Source organism: Staurois parvus, unplaced genomic scaffold, assembly GCF_062004578.1.
Source record: "Staurois parvus isolate SC_StPar_1 unplaced genomic scaffold, SC_StPar_1.0 ptg000189l, whole genome shotgun sequence".
In the NCBI taxonomy this organism is placed as follows: Eukaryota; Metazoa; Chordata; class Amphibia; order Anura; family Ranidae; genus Staurois; species Staurois parvus.
Genome location: NW_028317985.1, coordinates 897,268 through 921,538, shown reverse-complemented (window position 1 = coordinate 921,538; position 24,271 = coordinate 897,268). Strand labels below are relative to the sequence as shown.

The window sequence follows — 24,271 nt, the reverse complement described above, 5'->3', positions numbered from 1 at the left end:
CCACTGACATCCAAATGGCACTCGTGCGAGTAAGGACATGCTGCTGTGTATTTCTCTGTCTCCCTAGTAAAACACACACAGCACATTATATAAAACAGCACACAGTTAACCCTTGGATCGTCCCAGATTTTAACCCCTTCCTGCCCAGTGTCATTAGTACAGTGTCAGTGCTTTTTATTAGCACTGATCACTGTATTGGTGTCACTGGGGATGTCAGTGGCAATTAGTCAGAATGCCCGCCGTAGTCCCACAGTCCCGCAATAAGTCGCTGATCACCACCATTACTAGTATGAAAAAAAAAAATCCAATATACATACCGCCATTTGTAGATGCTATAACTTTAACATAAACCAATTAATTTACATGTATTAGAATTTTTTTTTAGCAGATTACACTTTGACCTAAATTTATGACGAATTTTGATTTTTTCAATTTTTTTATTGGACGTGTTTAATAGCAAAAAAGTCAAAAATAGTTGTTTTTTTTTCAAAATTGTCGGTCTCTTTTTGTTTATAGCGCAAAAAATAAAAACCACACAGGTGATCAAATACCACTGAAAGAAAGCTCTATTTGTGGGGAAAAGATTGGTAATTTATGTACAGCATTGCATGACCGCGCAATTGTCAGTTAAAGTAGCGAAGCGCCGTATCACAAAAAATGGACTGCTCGGGAAGGGTGTAAATGCTCCAGAGGGCAAGTGGTTAAAATCGATATGAATGCTTTGAATCCATTAGAAAAATTTGAACCGAAAACGCATAAATGAAACTAAACGAAGCAAATTTTGTTACGAATGCAGCAAAATGAGTAACTTAGCGAATCAATCCGAACGGAAACAAATGTTTTTGTTCTGCACATGTCTAGCATTTCCACTTTAATTCATGAGAAAATCCCACCACCTTTTTATATGCTGCTGTGGACATAAATTAGTCCAAGCGCTATGTTAGTTGTAAATGTCCCTTTATTACAGTTTTCCAATTAATGTTTTTTTAATTGATGGTCTTAAAGGGCCAGACCACCCGAAACTGCTGTTTCAGCTATAGTGGACCTCTGAGGGCTGATTGTATCTTGAGGGTTCAATATGTCTCAGGACTAGTGAGTGGTCCTTGTAGCAACCTTAGCTCTGTCCATCTGCAGTGAAAGTTTTTTGTAATGATCGAGGGGTACAGGCGGGACTGGAGACTACAATGTCACTTTTGGCTGGACTGACCTTTTATTTATTGACCATCATTTTTGTCTTTCATGGTTTTCCTATTATTTTTACACGGTAAACATCGGTCACTTTAACGGACTCGCTATTTTTTTTTTTCAATTGATTTATTTGTCTGACATGAATCAAGCTGTTATGAGACCGTGGACATTTATTGAAAATGGTTTTAGTTGTCATTACTGTGTATGTATTTATTTCTATATATTTTATATCATATATACATTTATATGTACATACCTAGTTGGTCACATGATTAGGAGTGCAATGGCTGTTAGTTGGTCACATAGTTTACATGCATACATGGTGGAATGGCTTTGGTAAATGCAAAATGGCAGCTGTAGAGATACAAGGTGGCTCCATCGTTATTGGAAGAGCATCTTGAAGGTCCTACGTGTCAGTAGTTTACTGGTCACCCGGGTCACAGTTCCCCCGACTGTCCATTTGGAGCCTGTAGAGAAAAAAAAAGTGTAACAACGCAGTGGGCAAATGGTGCGTTTCTAAAAGAAAGTGGAGTTTTAGTTTGTTGAACCTGCTTTGGTTTGTTTCTTAGGGCTCCTTCATACTAGCGGTTGAGGGGACGGTCAAACTCCACGGCTGTAAAAATAAAAATTGCTGAGCTGCCTCTCCCAAAAATAAATAAATAATGAACTCTCTGCTACACAAAAAGGCCCCACAAATGTGCATGTACTATAATGCCCCGCGGGCTGGCGATTGTATCCCTCCTCCCCAGTGACTAAGTCCTAGATGAACCAATATGTAAAACAAGGTGCTTAAACGTTAATGGTGCTAAAAAAATTACATATACAATGCCATAAAACTGTGTATACAGTGAAATTTGTATAAAACAATATATATATGTATATATATCTGTATATATATAGATATATATATGTCCCAATATTGTTCAAACATATAAAAATTCCAAGAAGTTGAAATTTCCAAAAAAACCCATCCGAATAAGGTATGAATATTAAGTGATACAGTAGTAAATCTTCTTATCCATAGCAATTCTCTGTCCGTAGTGCTCCAATTAGTGCTCCCCCTCCATAGCCCCACTCACCACAGATAACTGACCACCTGGAATGGTAGGGCAAATATCGCATGAGATGTTGCAGCGCTCTCCTGCAGGAAAGTTGGCCGTCTGTGTGGTCTTGACACCTCTATACGTTGATGACAGACTCCATAGTGGAAACACCTCTAGATTATCGTTTGCGACAAAACTCCTCCAGAACATCCACAGTACTCCTCCACCACCGTAAAAACATCAAAGGAAAACTTCCATAACGTAACACAGTATTTATTAGGTAAAAAACATTAAAATTGCACTTACATAAAACCATGTGTATGGCACTTTAAATCCCAGCAAAAAAGCAATTTCTGTCAAGCCCCGTCCTACACGTTTTGTCATCTGATCTCATCAGGAGCTGTGGATGTTCTGGAGGAGTTTTCTTGCAAACGATAATCTAGAGGTGTTTCCACTATGGAGTCTGTCATCAGCATATAGAGGTGTCAGGAATGGATTCACCACTGGTAGTGGGACTCACCTGCCGTGTGGGCTGCAGTACCAGGGCTGGCCAGCGGGTGCTCTCAGCAGCCAGAAGCTCACTCCTGCAATCAAGCCATCACCTGAGGCTGATTGCAGGAGGTGTATTTAAGGAATGGCCAGGCCTGCAGTCAGTGCCTTGGTGTATTCTTCCCATGAGCCCCTGTACCTGCATCCTGTCTGCTTCCTGCCTGATCCTGACTCTGCATGAACTCTGCCTGTACCGACCTCGGCTATTCCTGACCACTCTTCCGCCTGCTCCTTGTACCTTGTCTGCCCGTTTGCTACCGACCCGGCCCACCTGACTACGTTTGGTGTTGTACATATTATTATCTGTTGGAGGTTTGGTTTGTTTACACTGTGTTTATGTTAGCCTTTAATAAATTGTATTGTTTTATACTATACCTGAAGTCTGCGTTTCCCTGTGTCGGTCCACACATCTCTGGTCATACCCGGATCCTTGACAAGAGGTGTTAAGACCACACAGACGGCCATCTGTCCTGCAGGAGAGCGCTGCAACATCTTCTGTGATATTTGACCTACCATTCCAGGTGCTCAGTTATCTGTGGTGAGTGCTCTGGAGGGGGAGCATTAATTGGAGCACTACGGACAGAGAATTGTTATAGATAAGAAGATTTACTACTGTATCACTTAATATTCACTCCGGATACGGATGGTTTTTTTTGGAACTTTCAACTTCTTGGAAAGAAGAAGGTTCTCACCCAAGATTTGACGGTACATTGCCCCGTCCATCGTCCCTTTGATGCATTGCAGTTGTCCTGCCCACTTAGCAGAAAAACACCCCCAAAGCAGAATGTTTCCACCACCATGTTTGACAGTTGGGATGGTATTCTTGGGGTCATAGGCAGAATTCCTCCTCCTCCTCCTCCAAACACGGCGAGTTGAGTTGATGCCAAAGAGCTCGATTTTGGTCTCATCTGACCACAACACTTCCAACCAGTCCTCCTCTGCATCATTCAGATGTTCAGTGGCAAACTTCAGACGGGCCTGGACATGTGCTTTCTTGAGCAGAGGGTCCTTGCGTGCACTGCAGGATTTCAGTCCTTGTCGGCGTAGTGTGTTACCAATTGTTTCCTTGGTGACTGTGGTCCCAGCTGCCTGGAGATCATTGACAAGATCCTCACATGTAGTTCTGGGATGATTCCTCACTGTTCTCATGATCATTGACACTCCACGAGGTGAGATCTTGCATGGTGCACCAGACCTAGGGAGACTGACACTTGTTTTGTGTTTCTTCCATTTGCACCATGATTGATTGCACCAACTGTTGTCACCTTCTCACCAAGCTGCTTGGTGATAGTTTGGTAGCCCAGTCCAGCCTTGTGTAGGTCTACAATCTTGTCCCTGACATCCTTGGACAGCTCTTTGGTCTTTTCCATGGTGGAGAGTTTGGAATCTGATTGTTTGATTGCTCATGTGGACAGGTGTCTTTTATACAGGTAACAAAATTAGATTAGCAGCACTCCCTTTAAGAGACTGCTTCTAATCTCAGCTTGTTACCTGTATGAAAGACACCTGGTAGCCAGAAATCTTGCTGAATGATAGGGGATCAAATACTTATTTCCCTCATGAACATGCAGATCAGTCATCATTTGTTAGACATGCATTTCTTTTGAATTGTTTGTTGCTATTCTGTCTCTCAGTGTTACAATACACCGAACATTCGATTTTTAGACCGATCATTTCTTTGTGAGTGGGCAAACATTCAAAATCAGCAGGGGATCAAATACTTATTTCCTTCACTGTATTTATTTTAGTCATTTTTTTGGGAGAGGCAGCGCAGAAATTTTTATGTTTACACTCACGTGTTTGTTCACCGGTACACATTTGTGATTTTGCTATCAGCAGCCAGTCTAATTGTTCAGTCCTTTGCGCAGGTCATACTCACAATACTCCATGGCTGAGCCATGTTTTTACCACTCTCCAATTACTACCCCCTTTAATTGCAGTTGACAGGTGCATACGGGGGTGTACACATGCTGCAGGCACAACGCCGTATAATTGATAAGACTTCAACAAAAAACGAAGAGCTTACTAGATTTCTGGCAGGATCAGTAGGTTTTTGTGGTGCTAAAGCTGTAGTAAACCGCAACCTTTAAAAAAAAAACAATTCTGCAGGACAATAGCATAACGTGCTAGTATGCATCCCATACTAGTACATTATGTGAAACTCACCTTAAAACGAAGTCCTCCACCACTGACAGGGCTTCCATCTTCACCTGGTCTCTCTTCCGGGTTCGTGGGCTCCAGAGACTTGAATGGCAAAGCCTCAATGACGTCACTCCCGAGCATGCGCTCTTGAGTCACTTTTTAAGGCACACAGCTCTGAAGGAACAGCACAGAGCGCATGCGCTGGTGCTCCTTTACAAGAAAATGTCTCCTACACAGTGCAGGTTTAGGAGATATTTACAGTACCTACAGGCAGGGGCGGACTGACCATTTGGAAACTCGAGCACTGCCCAAGGGCCCGGGGTCAGTAGGGGGCCCCATGAGATGCCCCTGGTACCTTTTTCATAGGCTTTTTTGAGTTTGGGCAAGGACACAGGGGCCCCATGATCCCCTATTGCCCAGGGGCCCCATGAGTTGTCAGTCCACTCCTGCCTAGAGGTATGCCTTATTATAGGCTTACCTGTAGGTACAAGTGAAAAAAAACAACTTTACTACCACTTTCATGGTATGAATAACATATAAGACATGTTCATTCTTAGGATTTATATACATTTTGGGGTGTCTTTATAAAGCATTTGTTGCACAAATGTCGGAAGCATTCATGCAAGCTGAACAAAATGTCCCAATATTTTCTCTAAAATTAATACTTGTATTGTCAGCTCCACCTAGTGGCCAACATGCAGTATAGTTTTCTGAAAAATCTTCATGAGAAAACAGTACTGCATTTGACCACTAGTTGGAGCCGATGATACAGGAATTAATCTCTTAGAAAAATTACAGCGACATTTTGTTCAGTTTTCACAAATGCTTCTGAGATTTGCACAGCAAATGTTCTGTAAAGAGACCCCTTTATCGTTAATGTTTTGAGATACCTATACTGTTCCAATAGACTTTGTTTTATATTAATACATATGTAAAATGCTTAAAAAGTCCCATCCAGCCTTGTTTTTTTTGTTCAAGTATACCTGTACTGGCTGTATTACCTATTTAATGTCGTTCTCCTTTTTTTGATTTCTTTACCGGCTGTTTACACCCACGGAAGGCTCCTGTGTCTCGTAGCTGTTGCCCGCGGTATTGAGCTGGGCTCGCACAAGTGGCATCTGGGCGAGAGCGGCTACCGTCAATCCACCTAAATTGGAAGAGGCATAGTTAGGATTGGGAGGTGGCATGTTACGGGAGATATTTTCATCTCTGTATGATTCTTTCATGTACCTTCTGAGAGCTGCCAGCTGGCAGGAGCAGTGCCAAGGGTTGTTTGCTAGTGTCAGGTTCTGCAGGGAGGAAAATGGGGCATTGGCAGGAAGCTGGCTTAGCTTATTTCCTTCAACGTTCAGACTCTTCAGGGCCGTGACTCCAACAAAAGCTTTTTCTGAAAACTAAAGCGAAAAATGTGAAGGTTTGGCCACTGCTGGAGGAACAAACACTCCACCTCTTCCCCGCTCATTACACACGTCTACATCCCCCTCTCCAGATTCCTCACCCACTCCGTGTGCTCCCCACATTCTTCAGCTGGTTAAAGAATGTCATTGGAAATTTCCATCTGGGATCCTACTGAGATGCTTCAGCCAAGCTTAGGCTGCCTTTAGGCATGAGAGGAACAACGTCCAGTCCAGCCACCAGAAGATTAGGTGAAAGGTGGATCATCTTAAATGGATTTTCTCAAATAAAAGCTGATGCTCATTTAAAGGCTAAGTTCACCTTTTCCAGAAAATAAACTATGCAGTCAAAGAGCCTCTGTAGGTAGTAAAGATACAGGAAATTTGTAAAATGTTCTCAAATTTTATTGTCATAACATGGGTGGCACAGTGGCTTGGTGGTTAGCACGTCTGCCTTGCAGTAAATGGATCATGGGTTTGATCCCTGACCATGGTGCCTCCTGCATGGAGTTTGCATGTTCTCCCTGTGCTTGCATGGGTTTCCTCCAGGTAGCCTGGTTTCCTCCCACACTCCAAAGACCTACTGGTAGGTTAATTGGATCCTGTCTAAATTGGCCATAATATGTGTATGCATGAATGTAAGTTAGGGACGATTGCACACCCCTTGAGGGTTAGGGACTGATGTGAATGTTCAATATATAAGTGTAAAGCACTGTGTAAATTGACAGCACTATATAAGTACCTGAAATAAATAACTGTAGGCCATTTGGGCCATACAGTTATAAATTCTCAATTAGCACGCCATGTCCTCATTTGTTGCTAGGATGTGAAAAACAATTGGTTTCCACTCCAGTAATGCTGGAAGTAAGTAGGAGCATTATTATATTCAGGGTTGTACTATTCTAGATGGCTGGGGGCCACCATGAATGTTTACTAGCCATAGCAGTGAGTAGGTCAAGCTGGACTGCACAACATAGCATTAGGTAAGTGGTTGCCAAACCTGGGAGGGGGAGCGAAGTGCAGATTTAAAGGGCAGCTCGACCAAAAGGGAAGTTTCCTTTTGTATGAAGGTCCGGGTGCCCGTTTAGTGCATGAAGGTGCACACTTGACCAAAACGATTGAGCATATTTATTCAATGATCATTATACAGATTACAGTAGTTCAATGAACCATACTAAATATTGGCTGATCATACTACATGAAAGTAAACTCTCCTTTAGATTTACCAACATCTGAGTAGTTGAAAGGCCTAATTAATTGGATGAAAATTGACTAGATTATTTCAGCCATTGCACTACATACACTGCTCAAAAAAATTAAAGTAACAGTTTGAAAACACATCAGATCTCAATGCAGAAAAATCTCCTGCTGGATATCTATACTGACATGGACTGGGTAATGTGTTAGGAACATAAGGATGCCCCATCGTTTGATGGAAATGAAAATTATCAACCTACAGAGGACTGAATTCAAAGACACCCCGAAAATCAAAGTGAAAAAATGATGCAGCAGGCTAGTCCATTTTGCTGAAATTTCTTTGCAGCAACTCAGAATGGTATTCAGTAGTTTGTATGGCCCCCACGTGCTTGTATGCATGCCTGACAATGTCGGGGGAGGCTCCTAACGAGATGAAGGATGGTGTCCTGGGGTATTTCCTCCCAGATCTGGCCAGGGTATCACTGAGCTCCTGGACAGTCTAAGGTGTTACCTGGCGGCATCGAATGGACCAATACATGATATCCCAGAGGTGTTCTATTGGAGTTAGGTCAGGCGAGCGTGTGGGCCATTCAATAGTATCAATTCCTTCATCCTCCAGGAACTGCCTGCATACTCTCGCCACATGAGGCCGGGCATTTTTGTGCACCAGGAGGAACCCAGGACCCACTGCACCAGTGTAGGGTCTGACAATGGGTCCAAGGATTTCATCCCGATACCTAATGGCAGTCAGTGCCTGTAGAGGTCTGTCTCTCCATGGATATGCCTACCCAGACCAACCCAGATGGAGCAGCCACCCAGGTTGCAGCACCCAACAGGGAGAGGGGGCACTACTCGGTGCATGCTCCAGATTGGTGGTGCGTAACTAGTGAACTGTGGCCTTCTCTATACCGGGCCACGACTTTCAGTCTGCTTTACCAAAAACAGTAGCCAAATGGTCACACCTCAGTTATGAATGCCAAAACCCCTGAATCTTTAAATATACTCTACAATGTTTAGATGGCACTTTTTCAGCATTCTGCTAATGCACACATGTAAATCTATAACATGTAATTTATTTGAAACATGTTCAAGTAACATAGATAAGAATAAAATGTATCAGGCCATGATAATGATCAGAGCATGTTGGGTACAGTTCTCTTCTTTTCCAACGCAATTCGAGCAGACTGTATTTCTTCCTATGTTATTTTAAAATGTTTCTAATAGATTACATTTTATAGATTTACATGTGTGTATAAGCAGAATACTCATCTGCTTTAACAGCTACTGTTTGCACGACACTATCCATCATGCCCACTATCTGCCTCCCGCACCCCAACTGCCCACAGCCAATATGAAAAACACACATTGCATGAGAAACTGCCCACCCACCCCCAGCTGCTAAAAAACAAGTGAATGACTAGGCATGCACAGTGCACCCTCCATGTCAACTATGGGCATACCAGAGTAGGCAAGGTGGTACACCCATCTACAACATGCATTGGAGCAGGAGAGGAGGGCACAGCTCCACATTTAGCCCTCGACGCTGGACAACCCTGTCCCGGCACCGCATGGCCCTATCAAGGCCATTTGCCAAAACTTTAATATTGGTCAGTTCAATACAGTCATTCTAGGTAGGTCTTGAGTGGTTCTTCAGACAGATGTTTAAACAAGACTGGTGTTTCCAAGGCTTCCAAGAGACTCTTACAAGCAACACCTGAAATGGCTAAAAGCCACATACAGTATGTGTCACAAACCACTGGTTGGAGATCGCTGATCTAAAACAGGGTTCAAATCTTTGCAATGCCATCACATGACAATTTTTTCGTGAGGCATCTTATACTGTGGGACTAGAATGTACTTTACGTGAACGTGTACTTTAAATATCATCTTTCACTGTACTTACTGCCAGTTTCAGAAATCCAACATTTTACAGAAGGTGATTGTAAATTCTTCAATAGAAACACCTGTTCCTGAACTTGTACAATATCTTAGTAAGCGAGGAACCCAAGCAAGTCTTGTGGAAATAATGTTGGTCGTTTGGGAAAATCAAACTTTTCTCCTGATATTGGCCTGCTGGGTGTCTGCACACATCTAAACCCTGAATCAATGTTTCTCATCCAAGGTACTGTCTGGGTTTCCCCAGTGTGCCGCGAGCATGGAGCCTAATTTGCCTTGGGTCTGCTTCATGAGTTGCCATGGTGAGGACAGGCCGGCCTCCAGCACCATAACAACCAATGATGCTCTAGGGCCAGGATGCATAGCATTATTCACTGCTATAATGATGGCAACCATCTCCTGCAACATAGCAACTCAAGACTCTGATGTAGGGAAGGTAGCATGCAGGGCTGCCCCCAGCATTCAGGAGAAGATGGAAGTCCACCTCCTCCACCTTCCAAGCTCTACTGCACTGCTGGAGTAAAAAAGCAGGGCTCTGATGTGAAGAGAGGACCATGTGATTGGAGGCTTTGTGATGTGGGGACTGTGGGACTGGGGGCTCTGTAATGGGGGAGACTGTGTGATTGGGGGCTCTGTGGTGTTGGGGGGACACATGTTTAGGGGCAACGATAACATGATGAAGGCTCTCATGTATAGGGGTGCCTCTGATGTGATAGAGGGATTCTGAAATGATGGGGACTTCTGATGTGATGGGGGCTTCTAATGTGAATTTGGAGTTCTGATGTAAAGAAGGAACTGATGTAAGGGGGAATTTCTGATGTGAAGTTATTTCCATCATGGTGGTTGTCTGCATCATCCCAGGCTCAGGTTTCTTATTGATAAGTAACATTCATAGTTTTTACATTTTAGACTGGTTTGTCTTACGTTTTTGCATACTTTCAAAGGTTGTTGAGACCAAAAACGGTTGAGAAATGCTACCCGGATAATGCAATCGTCTCCTGACTTGGAAAAATTAGAAATTAATCACTGCATTGCCCAACGTCAAGGAATATATCAACTAGTTCCACCACTGATTATTGTGTTTATGTACAGCCCTTTGCGTGACTTTACATTATGTCCTTAGTTGCTGTTTCGGAAAGTTGAGAGGTTAGCCATCATACCTTTGAATTTTCCTGACCTGTACTCAGAGTGTCTCTGTTTGCTAATCCGTAATTTCTCATTGCTATTTTGGAACGAGAGAGCACAGGTGCCCCTCCCGCGAGTCCTCTGAGCCCCAGACAGGGACTGCATTGTGAGGAGCAGAGGAGGCCAGTGCATGTGAGACATTGTGTCAATAAACAGACTGTTCTTGAAGGGGAAAAACTGGCCACTCTTTTCCTATCCAGGAGGAAGGAGAAACAGCAGTTTGAAGCTGGAAATTAACTCTTTCAACACTCAGATATAAAAAAGGCGCATTTTCAAAATACGGAAGCTAATGACGAATAGATTTTGGTCCTTGCAATGAAAATGCACGATTTTGGTATAACATCTGCACACATGTAGATCTCAAACAAGCATTTAAAAATCTATATATGAACCCAACATGTCTTTAGAGCTGAGACTGAGGAGGGAAACGCAAGCATTTTGAGTTTAGACGTCACCAAAACAGGGAAAGAAGGTAAGTCTTCCAGTAGGATGAGAGGACATGTCCCTCACCATGGAGAGCTTTCCTCTCCAAAGTCTCTATAAATCGTACTCAGAAATCTTCTAAATGGGACACAGATGACACAAAAAAGGACAGGGGCTTTAGCCACTCTTTACTCCTTCCAAAAAAATTTTGGCTTTAGATATATTTTGAGCTTCAACAGCTAATTTAATTTTGTGGTTTTGCTGAGATTGCATTAAATGATAGAAAAAATGGCCAGTGGTATGGATAATGTATGTCCTTTAAAAGCCTGGAGGAGCAATAACTATTGACTGCTTAATAACTGGTCAAAGCAGTCCTTTCTCCATGCAGATATCAAACAGACATCAGTTTTGACCTGTTACATGTTAGTAATGAGAAACTGATTTTGCTAAAAAATACCCTATGTCCCACTGGGGAGTGTTTTTATCCTTGGGATAATAGATGGAGAATGGACAGATGTTAAGTTTTTGGTGCTTGAAATGGACACTTACTGCCTCCAAAAAACTATTTTTTTTATTTATTATTTAAATATTTATTTATTTTTCAAGTAAAACGATACACATTTCCATAATGTAAAATATAACATTACAAAAAGCTCATAAAACACTAATTTCATATCATTTCATATCATATCATCCAAAAAACTCTTAAACCTTTGTAGCGACCTTATTTTCCTTCCTAGAATGACCATTATCCCTTGCCTTGGCAAGCTCTATGGTCACCTCGAATCTTGGTGGGGTAATTGGCACAGAACCAATAAGCAGTGTTCCTTAATACCTCTTTGAACTGCAATGGGGGTCGTATATTTGGCTAAACCAGCCTTAGAGGCATGCTTGAGGAACAAACCCTTTGCATTGCCAACAAAACTTGAAATGTAAAGCAATCTTTGTCTGTGAAGGTTCTTATTTATACTTTTCATGATATATTTAGTAGGAGTTAGTCTCATTCAACTGGAGTTGTTCCATAATGTTGAAGATGTTTTGTAGCTTGCCCTAAGCATTTCAGAACTGAAGCTACGAAATGTCTTCAACATTACAGAACACGTCCGGTTGCAAATTTGTGGCGGTTTTTCAGTCCATGTTGTTTTATGTTGACCTCTTACCTTCTCGATACCCATTTGTTCCATGGAGAGGGATTCCATGTATCGCCCAAATGACTGGAATGCAAAATCAGGGATGACTTTGATTGGGTTTCGGGAGATCTTAAAATCTTCCACCACCCTCAGCTTGCTGACGGCAGCCAGTGGGTAAGTGCTCAACTGGTTTCCATCTAAGTGGAAGATGGCCAGGTTTTCCACCTCATCCAAGGACCCCTGCTGCAGCGTGGTGAGCTCATTATCTGACAGGTAGAGCCAGCGCAGATCCTTGGCGCCAGTGAAGGTCCCTGCTTTCAGCTCACGCACCTTGTTGTGGCTGAGCTGGAAAATGAACAGGTTGGCGAGTGGGGACAGCAGCCCCTTGGGTATGTCAATGATCTTGTTGTTGTCCATGTAGAGATAAGTGAGCTCAGGCAAATCATCAAAAGCTCCTGTGCCGATCACACTAATGTCGTTGTTGGACAGGTAGAGATACACCAACCTCTTAAGACCTCGGAAAGCCCCCGTAGCTACTTCTCGGATCCCGCAGTACTGCATGTGCAGGGACACCAAACCTTTCATCTCTTTAAAAGAGTTGGGAGACAGCACAGGGAAGGAATTCTTTTGCAGGTTAAGCAGGCGAGTTTGCTCTGACACTTTGGGAATTTTAGCCAACCCTGAGCTGTAGCAGATAACATGCTGCAGTTCTCCCCCGTGGCAGTGACAGTTCGCGGGGCATGCCTTGAGGCTGTGGCACGCAACAGCTAGAATGGCGAGCAGGAGAAAAATGCGGAGGTGTTCCATAGCGGTCACACAGCCCTGGCAGTGTGAGCGAGACCTCCACACACAGACCTATTTATATCATATTAAATAAAAAAAATGCAGACCGCAGCCAAGCTCTGATGGAAGAGGCAGATTTTGGGAGGTGAGTGTGAATTTAACCCACTGCGAGCAGCAGAAAGAGAAGATAGTGAACTAAAAACAGGCTGTGACAGGGTAAAGCTTTGCAGGAAAATATTTAAAGTATTTTAACATTACAGAAGCAACACAGTCTGAGCCTATAGCCTCTAATTTAATGAAGACTAATTATTTAATTAATGCTTCTCCAAGCTAACGCCTGCACAATTGTAATATAGCCCACTATTCTTTAGCAGCAGATACAGTAATGGTTTGTGTGTGTGAACATTTATGAAGGTATAAATATGCTTTTTTTCAGTGATATTTTATACTTTAAAGAGACCCTTTCATCAACTTACAAAATGCTGGTAACAGCACAGAAAATGTATTTTCAAATATTACTTTCCCTTTCCATAATTCTTTTATTCACTTTCAATGTGCCCTAGAAACTGCTAGAAAATTGTATTACTCCAGGAAGAGTCAATTCCCTAGCACAAAGCCCTCTCCTTTTCTGTGGCTAATTACTGTCTATGCTGGTCCAGCTCCTCCACCCCTCCCATCCCTACCTAACCGTTTATAAACAAAAAAGAATATGACGCAAAGATAGGACTCTAGTGAAAAGTCCCAGAGCGATGGTAAAAATTAATAAATAAAAATGTAAAAAAAACAGTAAACCATAACACCAAAAGCAATGGATCATGAAAGTCCATAAAAGTCCATCAAAATATATGGATTTGCTGCAGGAAAGGCTGCTCCAGCAAGAGACAGGGAGATTTCTGTAATAGAAACACAAGGGGGCGCCATCTACAGGGCCTTGAAAAAGTATTCTTACCCCTTGAAATTTTCCACATTTTATCATGTTACAACTAAAAATGTAAATGTATTTTATTGGGATTTTATGTTATAGACCAACACAAAATGGCACATAATTGTGAAGTGGAGGGAAAATGCTAAATGGTTTTCAAAAGTTTTACAAATAAATATCTGTAAAGTGTGGTGTGCATTTGTGTTCAGCCTCCTTTACTTTGTTACCCCAACTAAAATCTAGTGGAACCAATTGCCTTCAGAAGTCACCTAATTAGTAAATAGAGGCTACCTGTGTGTAATTTAATCTCAGTATAAATACAGCTGTTCTGTGAAGCCCTCAGAGGTTTGTTAGAGAACATTAGTGAACAAACAGCATCTTGAAGGCCAAGGAACACACCACACAGGTCAGGGATAAAGTTGTGGAGAAGTTTAAAGCAGGGTTAGGTTATAAAAAAATATCCCGAGCTTTGAACATTTCACGGAGCACTGTTCATCCAAAAATGGAAAGAGTATAGCACTAATGCAAACCTACTTAGACATGGCTGTCCACCTAAACTGACAGGCCAGGCAAGGGGAGTATTCATAAGAGAAGCAGCCAAGAGGCCCACAGTGACTCTGGTGGAGCTGCAGAGATCCATAGCTCAGGTGGGAGACTCTGTCCACAGGACAACTATTAGTCGTGCACTGCACAATTCTGGCCTTTATGGAAGAGTGGCAAGAAGAAAGCCATTGTTGAAAAAAAGCCATATGTTAGCAGTTTGCGAGAAGCCATGTGGGGGACACAGCAAATGTGGAAGAAGGGGCTCTGGTCAGATGAGACCAAAATTAAACTTTTTTGGCCTAAAAGCAAAACGCTGTGTGTGGTGGAAAACTAACACTGCACATCACCATGAATACACCATCCCCACTGTGAAACATGGTGGTGGCAGCATCATGTTGTGGAGATGCTTTTCTTCAGCAGGGCAGGGAAGCTGGTCAGAGTTGATGGGAAGATGGATGGAGCCAAATACTGGGAAATCTTATAAGAAATCTTGTAACAGTCTATAAAAAGACTTGAGACCGGGGAGGAGATTCACCTTCCAGGAGGACAACGACCCTAAACATAGAACCAGAGCTACAATAAAATGGTTTAGATCAAAGCATATTCATGTGTTAGGATGGCCCAAAGTCCAGACCTAAAGCCAATTGAGAATCTGTGGTAAGACTTGAAAATTGCTGTTCACAGATGCTCTCCATCCAATCTGACAGAGCTTGAGCTATTCTGCAAAGAAGAATGGGCAAAAAGTTCCCTCTCTAGATGTGCAAAGCTGGTAGAGACATCCCCCAAAAGACTGGCAGCTATAATTGCAGCGAAAGGTGGTTCTACAAAGTATTGACTCCGGGGGACTGAATACAAATGCCGCCACACTTTACACCGATTTATTTGTAAAACATTTTGAAAACCATTTATCATTTTTCTTCCACGTATGGGCAGGCTGTACCCTGGGAGACCTGTCTGAGAGTGGAGGATAAAGCCCCGAGCTACCGGCCATGAGGTACGGGGAAAGGGACCCAGGACAGAAGATCCAGTCCCTTGGGGAAAGGAGGGATTATCAAATAGGGGAGATAAAATGGAAGGGTCGGAGGATAGAAGGGTAAGGAGACCGTGTTTATACCACAAGCGCAGAGCTGCCAAAGTCAAAGGAGACAGGCCAGGTAGACGCTGAAGGTCACAACCATAACCCCGGAAGAGAGCCCATGGGTCAGTTTGAGATAGGTCCTGTTCTATCATGCAGGAGGCTTTATGAAAGGGTCTGGGGAACCAGTCAAGCTAACAAGGCTGCCTGATAATACAATTCAAAATCAGGTAAACCCACTCCACCTCTCAGCTTCGGATAGGTGAGCAGTTTGTACTTCAATCTGGAGAAACCTTTGATGCCAAATAAACTTGATTGATAAAGAGCGCAAAGAGAGGAAGAAACTCTTGGACACAGAGACCGGGACAGTCTGGAAAACATAGCAGTTTTGAAAGAGTGTCCATCTTAGGGGTATTAATGCATCCAAACTAGAGCAGAGAGGAGGCTCCCCACGATGCAAAGTCTTTGTGAAGACGCGTAAGTAGGGGGCAAATAAGCGAGTTGAGTGCAGTGAGATCAGAAGAGATCAGAACCACGAAACAGCCTTTGGGCGCCATTGAAATGAAAAGTTGGAGCAAAGGTGTGACAGCACGCAATCAGGTAGAGAAATATTCAATTCCTCTGTTTTCGAGATGTTAAGTTTAAAGTTACTAAACGAACCAAATCTATGGAACTCCTGAAGCAGGCTGGGGAGAGAGATGAGAGGCTGTTGCATATAAATTAGGAGGCAATTTGCATAAAGCGAACGTTTATGATGTGAGGAGGGGGTATGAATGCCTAGTATAGAATCGTTAGCCCGTATAGCCCGCGCAAGGTGCTCCATAACCAAAACAAAAAGTAAGGGAGAAAAAGGGCATCCCTGTCTGGTACTATTAGAGGTAGAAAAGGATGAAGAGGCCGTACCATTACAAGAACCGACTCCATGGGGTGAGAGTAAAGGGTCGTGATCTTATTAATGAACCGCGGACCCAGACCTATCTGTTCTAGGGTAAGGCGCAGGAAACGCCAGTTGACTCGATGCCAGTAATCTTTTAAAATCCATGATTTTTCTATACTTTTAACAGAATTTTTTAAAATTGGTAACAGGTTCTCTTTAATACAATGTTCCACTTACATTGGCCTGCTCATATCTCAGAACACAGTCCTGCAAATACAAGGCATTCTGGATGTGGATTGCCTGGCACACTGCTGGCAGTAGCCTGGCACAGCTCCCCCGTTCTATTTATGCAGCAGTTTGGCATGACCAGCCCTTCGCCAGTAGCAGACATTTTTTTGGCATTGGCAGTATTTATAGAATCTATTAAAGGCCGTTTGTGGGCGCGCTGTCTGATTCTCCCTGTTTAGATCACTGTCTGTGCAATTTTTATTTCATTATTTTCAAATGCATTTTTTCACTGAGAGCAGACTGCTGAATTCACACAAAAACATCACTATAGGTATATCCATTTTTTATTTATTTATATACTGTGTATATAATATATATATATATTATAGGTTTACGGAACTTTGCACATTCCTCATTATCCTAGTCAATAAGCATGTGGATATATATTAAACTATATATATATATATATATATATATATACATATATATACACACACAGTATCTCACAGAAGTGAGCACACCCCTCACATTTTTGTAAATATTTTATTATATCTTTTCATGTGACAACACTGAAGAAATTACACTTTTCTACAATGTGACATAGTGGGTGTACAGCTTGTATAACAGTATAAATTTGCTGTCCCCTCAAAATAACTCAACACACCGCCATTAATGTCTAAACCGCTGGCAACAAAAGTGAGTCCACCCGTAAGTGAAAATGTTCCAATTGGGCCCAATTAGCCATTTTCCCTCCCCGTTGTCATGTGATTTGTTAATTTTACAAGGTCTCAGGTGTGAATGGGGAGCAGGAGTGTTAAATTTGGTGTTATCGCTCTCACTCTCATACTGGTCGCTGGAAGTTCAACATGCCACCTCATGGCAAAGAACTCTCTGAGGATCTGAAAAAAAAAGAAAACCAAATTTAACACTCCCGCTCCCCATTCACACCTGAGACCTTGTAAAATTAACCAATCACATGACACCGGGGAGGGAAAATGGCTAATTGGGCCCATTTTGAACATTTTCACTTAGGGGTGGACTCACTTTTGTTGCCAGCGGTTTAGACATTAATGGCGGTGTGTTGAGTTATTTTGAGGGGACAGCAAATTTACATGTTATACAAGCTATACACTGACTACGTCACATTGTAGCAAAGTGTCATTTATTCAGTGTTGTCACATGGAAAGATAGAATCAAATATTTACAAAGGTGATGGGTGGACTCACTTCTGTGAGATACTGTATATAAATAAATAAAACATAAAACATCTATCTATACATTAAACAGTGTATATATATTTTTTATATATATATTTATATTATACAGTATATATTTATATATATAGAGAGGTTTACGGAGCTTTGCACATTCCTCATTATCCTATTCAATAATCCTGTGGATGTCATTACTGACCTGTGTGCCAGTTGAATATCTTTTAACTTGTATCCCTGTCATCAGCACCGTGCCCCTCTCCTCTCCAGGGTGCATCGGCAGTGAAATGTTTTGGAAAATCCCACAGACTTTTTCATGAAGCTGCCACATGTCTCTTACTTATGAGATTTAGGAGGGGCACCTGGAAGGCCTCCAGGGACATGTGATGGATGCAGAAGGGTGCAGCCCCTGAATGTGCAAAAACACCATACCAGGATGGCCTGTTAACTCCTGCATACCCAAGTAGTATTTAAATTATTTGTAGGTGCAGTCTGATTACATGAGCAGTGCGTTTTAAATACTTTAAGGACTCGTTCACACTAGCGGTTAGGGGCTGGTAAAACCCAGTTGAGCTGCACTTTTACCACCTCCCCAACCGCTACCCTCTTTAGTTGCAGAGGCAGTGGCTGGGGTGTGCACAAGCCATGGCAGGAATTATACCTCCTGTTGCTTTTGGGGGTGTAGCACTACTGAACACAACCTGTTCAAGTGAATGGAGTTACTCTCCAACCACCCTGTGACCAGTGGCGTCCCTAGGTCGGGTGTCACCCCGTGCGATAGGTGTCACCCAGTGTGGCGTGCACCCCCCCCGTGCACGCCACACTGGGTGACATCTATCGCACAGGGTGACACCGGGCCCTCTGCACGAGCTCCACGAAAAGAAAAGTTTTAAAGCAAGCTGACGATCCCCTCAAGATGGATCGGATCTGTGGATTCAGCATAATGAATCGGAGCCCGATCCATTATGCTCCCCTATTCGCAGATCCGATTCATCTTGAGGGGATCGTCGGCTTGCTTTAAAACTTTCCTTTTCGTGGAGCTTGTGGAGAGATCAGTTAACCCTGTATAGGTTGCAAGCAGACGATCCCCGCAGAATGAATCGGATCTGTGGATTAGGGAGCATAATGGATTGGACTCCGATCCATTATGCTCAGTCCACTAGACATTACCCAAATCCCCCTTCCTTATCCCCATCCAACCTAGAGCATGTTCCAGGATTTAATTTTACCTTTTTACTGTAACAAGAAAGAGCTTTTATTACTCCCTGTGACATCATCACTAGCCTTGTAAAATTCAAGTAGGGGCAGCTGGAGATGGATCAAGTCTTGTTGCTGTAGGCATGCCCCCAGAACTACATCTCCCAAGAGTCCTTCTTTTATGCACACTGTGTAGGCATTCTCTTAGGAGTCAAGGAAGCAGTACGTTTTGATCCTCTCTGTTCCTTAATAGTTGCATGTAGGTAGGGACAGAGAGAGGCTGGTGGTTGGCAGGGCTTTGTAGCCCAGCAGGCTGGTAGGGCTGACAACACTGTTTGGGACTTTAGCATGGCAAAGACACTGTGTTGTCAGCTGAAAGGAAAAAAATGTTGGTGCTTACTAGATTTCTGACAAATGACCTAGTATTTTTTTTGGACTTGCAGCACTTTTAAAGGTTTAAGACTTTAACTCTTAACGCTGCCTTCCGGCGCTTGTTAAATGGGCTATAAAGCGTAGAAGGCAGCATTGCTTCTGGTGGTCACATAATTGGGAGCCCGTCCTGCTGGTTCCTGATCAGGAGCCTTGGCTGAGATCTCTTGGTGACTGCGTGGTCAGTGTACTGGGATAGCCCAGCATACAAACATCATGCAGTTGCAGACGAATATATGCAGCGGCTGGGTATTAAAGCCCACCTTCCCTGCCGCTGTATACTGTATGTACGTTACGCGGTCGGTATGGGGTTAAGAAGCCAAGACATATTTCTAGTCCCCATTTAAGTTGATGACATTTACATAGAACTGTTAACAATAGCTCACAAAAAATATTGCTGCTGTTCTATATTTACAGGTTGGTTACGGCACAACAGAAAACAGCTCGTTCACATTCATGGGGTTCCTCTATGATGACATTTTCTGGAAAACAGACAGTGTAGGTTATGTCATGTCCCATACAGAGGTGAGGCGCCACAGTGTCTACCTTTTTTTTTCTTGTTGTTTGTATAATCCTTTTACTTCAGAAAATTTCCAGCACTGACTTCTCTATTTCTGCTCAGGCAAAGGTAGTAGACACCAATACAGGCCAAATACTTCCACTGAAAAACAAAAAAGGAAAGGGAAAGAAAAGAAAAAGGCGGAAAAAGAAGAAACAAGAATAGTAAAGGCAAAGAGAGGGCTCCAGGGGAACGCACCAGGAGAATCTTATATCGACAGGAGGGTCTGTTCAAATCTAGACGGTTGAGCTACATCAATCCAGGGACTCCAGATCTGTAGAAACTTAGTGTGGGTGTCCAAAAGCATAGCCGTTAGCTTCTCATTAACCATTATAAAGTTCATTCGATACTTAATGGCTTCAAAGCCAAGAAGAGGGGTTTTCAAGCTCTCGCAATCGTCAATTTGGTAACCATAAATAGATCCGATGCTAACTGCCGTTCAGGATGAAGTAGGCCCACTAGTGGTTTAAATAATAGTGCCTCATATGGGTTACACTTAATATCTGTGTGTAGCATAGTGCGGAGTAGGGCATAGACCCTAATCCATAGTCTGCAAACCTTGGGGCAAGTCCACCAAATATGGGCCATGGTGCCTATTTGTTGACAACCCCGAAAGCAAGTCGGAGAATATGAAGGAATAAAGCAAGCCAGTCAAACAGGCATATAATACCATCTATAAAGGACCTAGTAGGCATTTTCTAGTATAATAACGTTCCTCAAGCATTTAGATAAGGCTTGAGTCATGATCCGCCAGTCTTGCTGATCTAGACAACCCCTGAGTTCCGATTGCCACTGCTGATGATAAGAGCAAACCGGGGGAGCCCGATAAGAAATGATAGCGGAGTAGATAAGGGAGATCATGCCTGGCGCATGAGGCCTGTGCCTACAAAGCCTATTGAAGGGAGTCAGCCTATAGGGACCCGAATGGGTTCGTAATAATGTGCTAAGAAAATGATGGAGTTGGAGGTAGCTAAAAGGTAATTTTGGGATGGATGTGCTGACTTTACTTAGAGGCGACATCGTAAATTGATATGCGGTGTATGTGTTGGTTGGGTACTCATGTCAACCTTATACTGTTCTTTGTTCTGTTCAGATCCAAAAGTTCAAACTGAGAGAAATGGTGGAGAAGCAGCTGAAGTTATGAGGAGCCCTTCATGTCCAAACCAAGAGCATTGTCCTGACCTCAAAATGTAGCACCCTTCATTAGAGACTTCCTACTCTTCCCCTTTGGTTGGTGACGTTGGTATTCTCCAGGTGCTGGGACTTAGAAGTGAAAGAATGAATGTAAAAAAAGACGATTTATGTTCATAGGACACAGCCGATGATATATCACTACACCGCCCCGTTGCCAGTGTCATGCGACCGCTGTGACCAATCACAGCAGATCACATGTCAGTTGTATACAATGGATGGCTTCCTGTCATGCCATCCATAGTATACAATTATGTTGTTAGCTGTGACTGGTCAAAGCAGTCACATGATACAGGCAGGGCCATTCACAGCCCATCTGTATCATGTGTGCAGCTTTTTCCAATCACAGCCAATCACAACAAAAGACTGAATGAATCAGTTTCATTCAGTAACAATGATTGCAAATATCAATGAATTACATTGGTATTACTAATTGCCCAGAGTAGTTCAATGTTACTATGGTATTGTATTGTATTGCTTTGGTCACAGTGCGTTGAAAAAAAAATAGTAAAACAAAAAAGAAAAAATAATGTAGTAAAATAAAAAAAATAATTGAAAAATTAAACAAAAAATGCGAATTAAATTATTATTTTCAATATTTTCACCAAAAAAATGTAGCAGAATACATTTTGACCTAAATTTATGAAGAAATGTTATTTATTTGCAAAATATAATTACAGAAACGAAGAAAAGTATGTTTTTTCTCAAAAGTTTCAGGTTGTTTTTGTTTTATTTAGTAAAAAATAAAAAAACTCAGTGGTGATTAAATAACACCAAAAGAAAGCTCTATTTGTGTAAAAAAAATTATAAAAATTTCATATGGGTATAGTGTTGCATGACCGCGCAATTGTCATTCAAAGTGCGACAGCGCTGAAAGCTGAAAATTGGTCTGGGCAGGAAGGGGACAAAAGTGCCCGGTATTGAAGTGGTTAAGCACTTTATTTCTTCTTCCAGAGCAGATTCTGCACCTTGCTTGTCCAGATGGGAATGTTGCTCCTTGTCCTTCCTAAGGCTTTGTGGGCAATCAAATACGTCCTTAACTTGTGTCCCCAAAGTTCTTCAGTCTGCACCGCTAGTGCCATTGAAGGGGGCCTAAGGTCAAAACTTAGATCCACTTAAAAGTAAACCCAGAAGAGATACATGGGGGTTGTCATTGCCAAAATTGCTAGTTTATTGGCTGCTAGGCTTGACCATTCAGTACTTTCTGAGTCCGCAAAACAAGATCAGCATACTTATCCACATACTTGTATTCAGTCCAAGACTCAAAAAAGCAAATGGGTCAGCACCACAGCCAGAAAACTAGCATCTTCAAAGAAAGTCAACAATTGCAGTTTTCATGTGTTACTTTTGAGAAGTTTCCTGTAACCAGTTATGGAAGATGGGTAAAGATATTAGACTACGCATGAAGGCACCCATCCACCATCCAGAAAGTATTCACAGCGCTTAACTTTTGCCACATTTCTGTTCTGTTACAGCCTTATTCCAAAATGGATTCAATTCATTTTTTTTCCTCAACATTCTACAAACAATACCCCATAATGACAACGTGAAAGAAGTTTGTTTGGAAATCTTTGCAATTTATTAAAACGAAAAAAAAACCCCATGTACGTAAGCATTCACAGCCTTTGCCAATACTTTGTTGAAGCCCCTTTAGTACCAATTACAGCCTCAAGTTGTTTTGAGTATGATGCTACAAGCCAGGGGTGGACTGACAACTCATGGGGCCCCCGGGCAATAGGGGATCATGGGGCCCCTATATCCTTGCCCACACTCATAAAAAGCCTATAAAAAGGTACCAGGGGCATTTCATGAGGCCCCCTACTGACCCCGGGCCCTCGGGCAGTGCTCGAATGGTCAGTCCACCCCGCTACAAGCTTGCCACACCTATTTTTACACAATTTCTCCCATTCTTCTTTGCAGTACCTCTCGGGCTCCATCAGGTTGGATGGGGAGAGTCGGTGCACAGCCGTTTTCAGGTCTCTCTAGAGATGTTCAATCGGGTTCAAGTCCGGGCTCCTCCAGGACATTCACAGAGTTGGCCCATAGCCACTCCTTTGTTATATGCTTCAACAAAGTTTTGGCAAAGGCTGTGAATACTTACGTACACAGGGTTTTTTTTTTTTTTTTTTAATACATTGCAAAGATTTCAAAACATACTTCTTTCACGTTGTCATTATTGTTGGGAATGCAACAGCATGTACTATATAGTATTGTGTGTTAATATCACTTGACCAGTAGATGGCACTGTACACTAAGGTTACCAGTTGTGCATATGTGTAAAACCTGTTGGTTCTCTCTCTTCCTATTCCTCTCTTCAAAACCAAGATGTCTGCTGAAATGTGTTCTGTATGTTTGCAATTTAAGCCACACAAGTAACACAGAGTTCTGCCTCATCACAAGCTACCAGTGTCTTCTCTAACACATAACCAACAATTATGGGGTATTGTTTGTAGAATGTTGAAGAAAAAAATGAATTCCACCCTCCATAACTGGTTAGAGGAAACTTGTGAAAAGTAACACATGAAAACTGCAAATGTTGACTTTTTTTGAAGATGCTAGTTTTCTGGCTGTGGTGCTGACGCATTTGCTTTTTTGAGTCTTGGACTGAATACAAGTATGCGGATAAGTATGCCGATCTTGTTCTACGGACTCAGAAAGTACTGAATGGTCTTCAGAAGCTGCTATAGATCTTCAGCATAGTGACAATCCAAGTCACTTTCCGACTGAGGGGTGAAAATAAACAGACTTTTTTTTCTAAAGAAAAAAATTCCCAGCTACAAAATTGCTCTAAAGCAGTGGTCTGCAAACTATGGCACTTTGTTTTTTCTTATCTGGCCCTTGGGGCACTATTCCATCTACCTACAATAACAATTGGGCATGTGTCCTCCTATTGTCACCAGTAATTTGGCATATATCCTTCCACTGCCACCAGTGATGTGGCACAGTTCATCCCAATGACACCAACAATGGGGCATGATTCCTCCCACTTACACCAACAATGGGGCACAATTCTTCCCAATGACACCAACAAAGAGGCACAGTTCCTCCCAATGACACCAGCGATGGGGCACAGTTCTTCCAACTGACACCAACAATTGGACATATGTCC

At 42.5% G+C, this 24,271-nt stretch overlaps 1 protein-coding gene and 1 long non-coding RNA gene across 3 annotated transcripts; one reads left to right on the top strand and one right to left on the bottom strand.

The window, feature by feature from the left end:
* Positions 1-1,340: 1,340 nt before the first annotated feature.
* CHAD (chondroadherin) lies at positions 1,341-12,988 on the bottom strand. The gene is made up of 4 exons (XM_089677598.1): positions 12,178-12,988; positions 6,153-6,316; positions 5,924-6,069; positions 1,341-1,655 (listed from the first exon to the last, which is right to left on the bottom strand). The coding sequence occupies exons 1-3, from the start codon at positions 12,952-12,954 to the stop codon at positions 5,928-5,930; spliced, it is 1,083 nt and encodes a 360-aa protein (XP_089533724.1). The 5' UTR covers positions 12,955-12,988; the 3' UTR covers positions 1,341-1,655; positions 5,924-5,927.
* Positions 10,526-21,733, top strand: LOC149461992 (uncharacterized). 2 transcript variants are annotated; one of them, XR_016312743.1, is made up of 3 exons: positions 10,526-11,066; positions 19,830-19,937; positions 21,065-21,733. It is a non-coding gene; the product is annotated as an uncharacterized LOC149461992 (long non-coding RNA). The 2 variants fall into 2 exon arrangements; XR_016312742.1 differs by lacking the exon at positions 10,526-11,066 and adding an exon at positions 12,203-13,075.
* The last annotated feature ends 2,538 nt before the right edge of the window (positions 21,734-24,271 follow it).

Coding starts and splice junctions, on each gene's coding strand:
- CHAD (XM_089677598.1), bottom strand. CDS start 12,954: ATGGAACACCTCCGCATTTTTCTCCTGCTCGCCATTCTAGCTGTTGCG. Junction 6,317..12,177: donor AACAAATGGGTATCGAGAAG/GTAAGAGGTCAA, acceptor TTTTCGCTTTAG/TTTTCAGAAAAAGCTTTTGT. Junction 6,070..6,152: donor CAGCTGGCAGCTCTCAGAAG/GTACATGAAAGA, acceptor CTTCCAATTTAG/GTGGATTGACGGTAGCCGCT.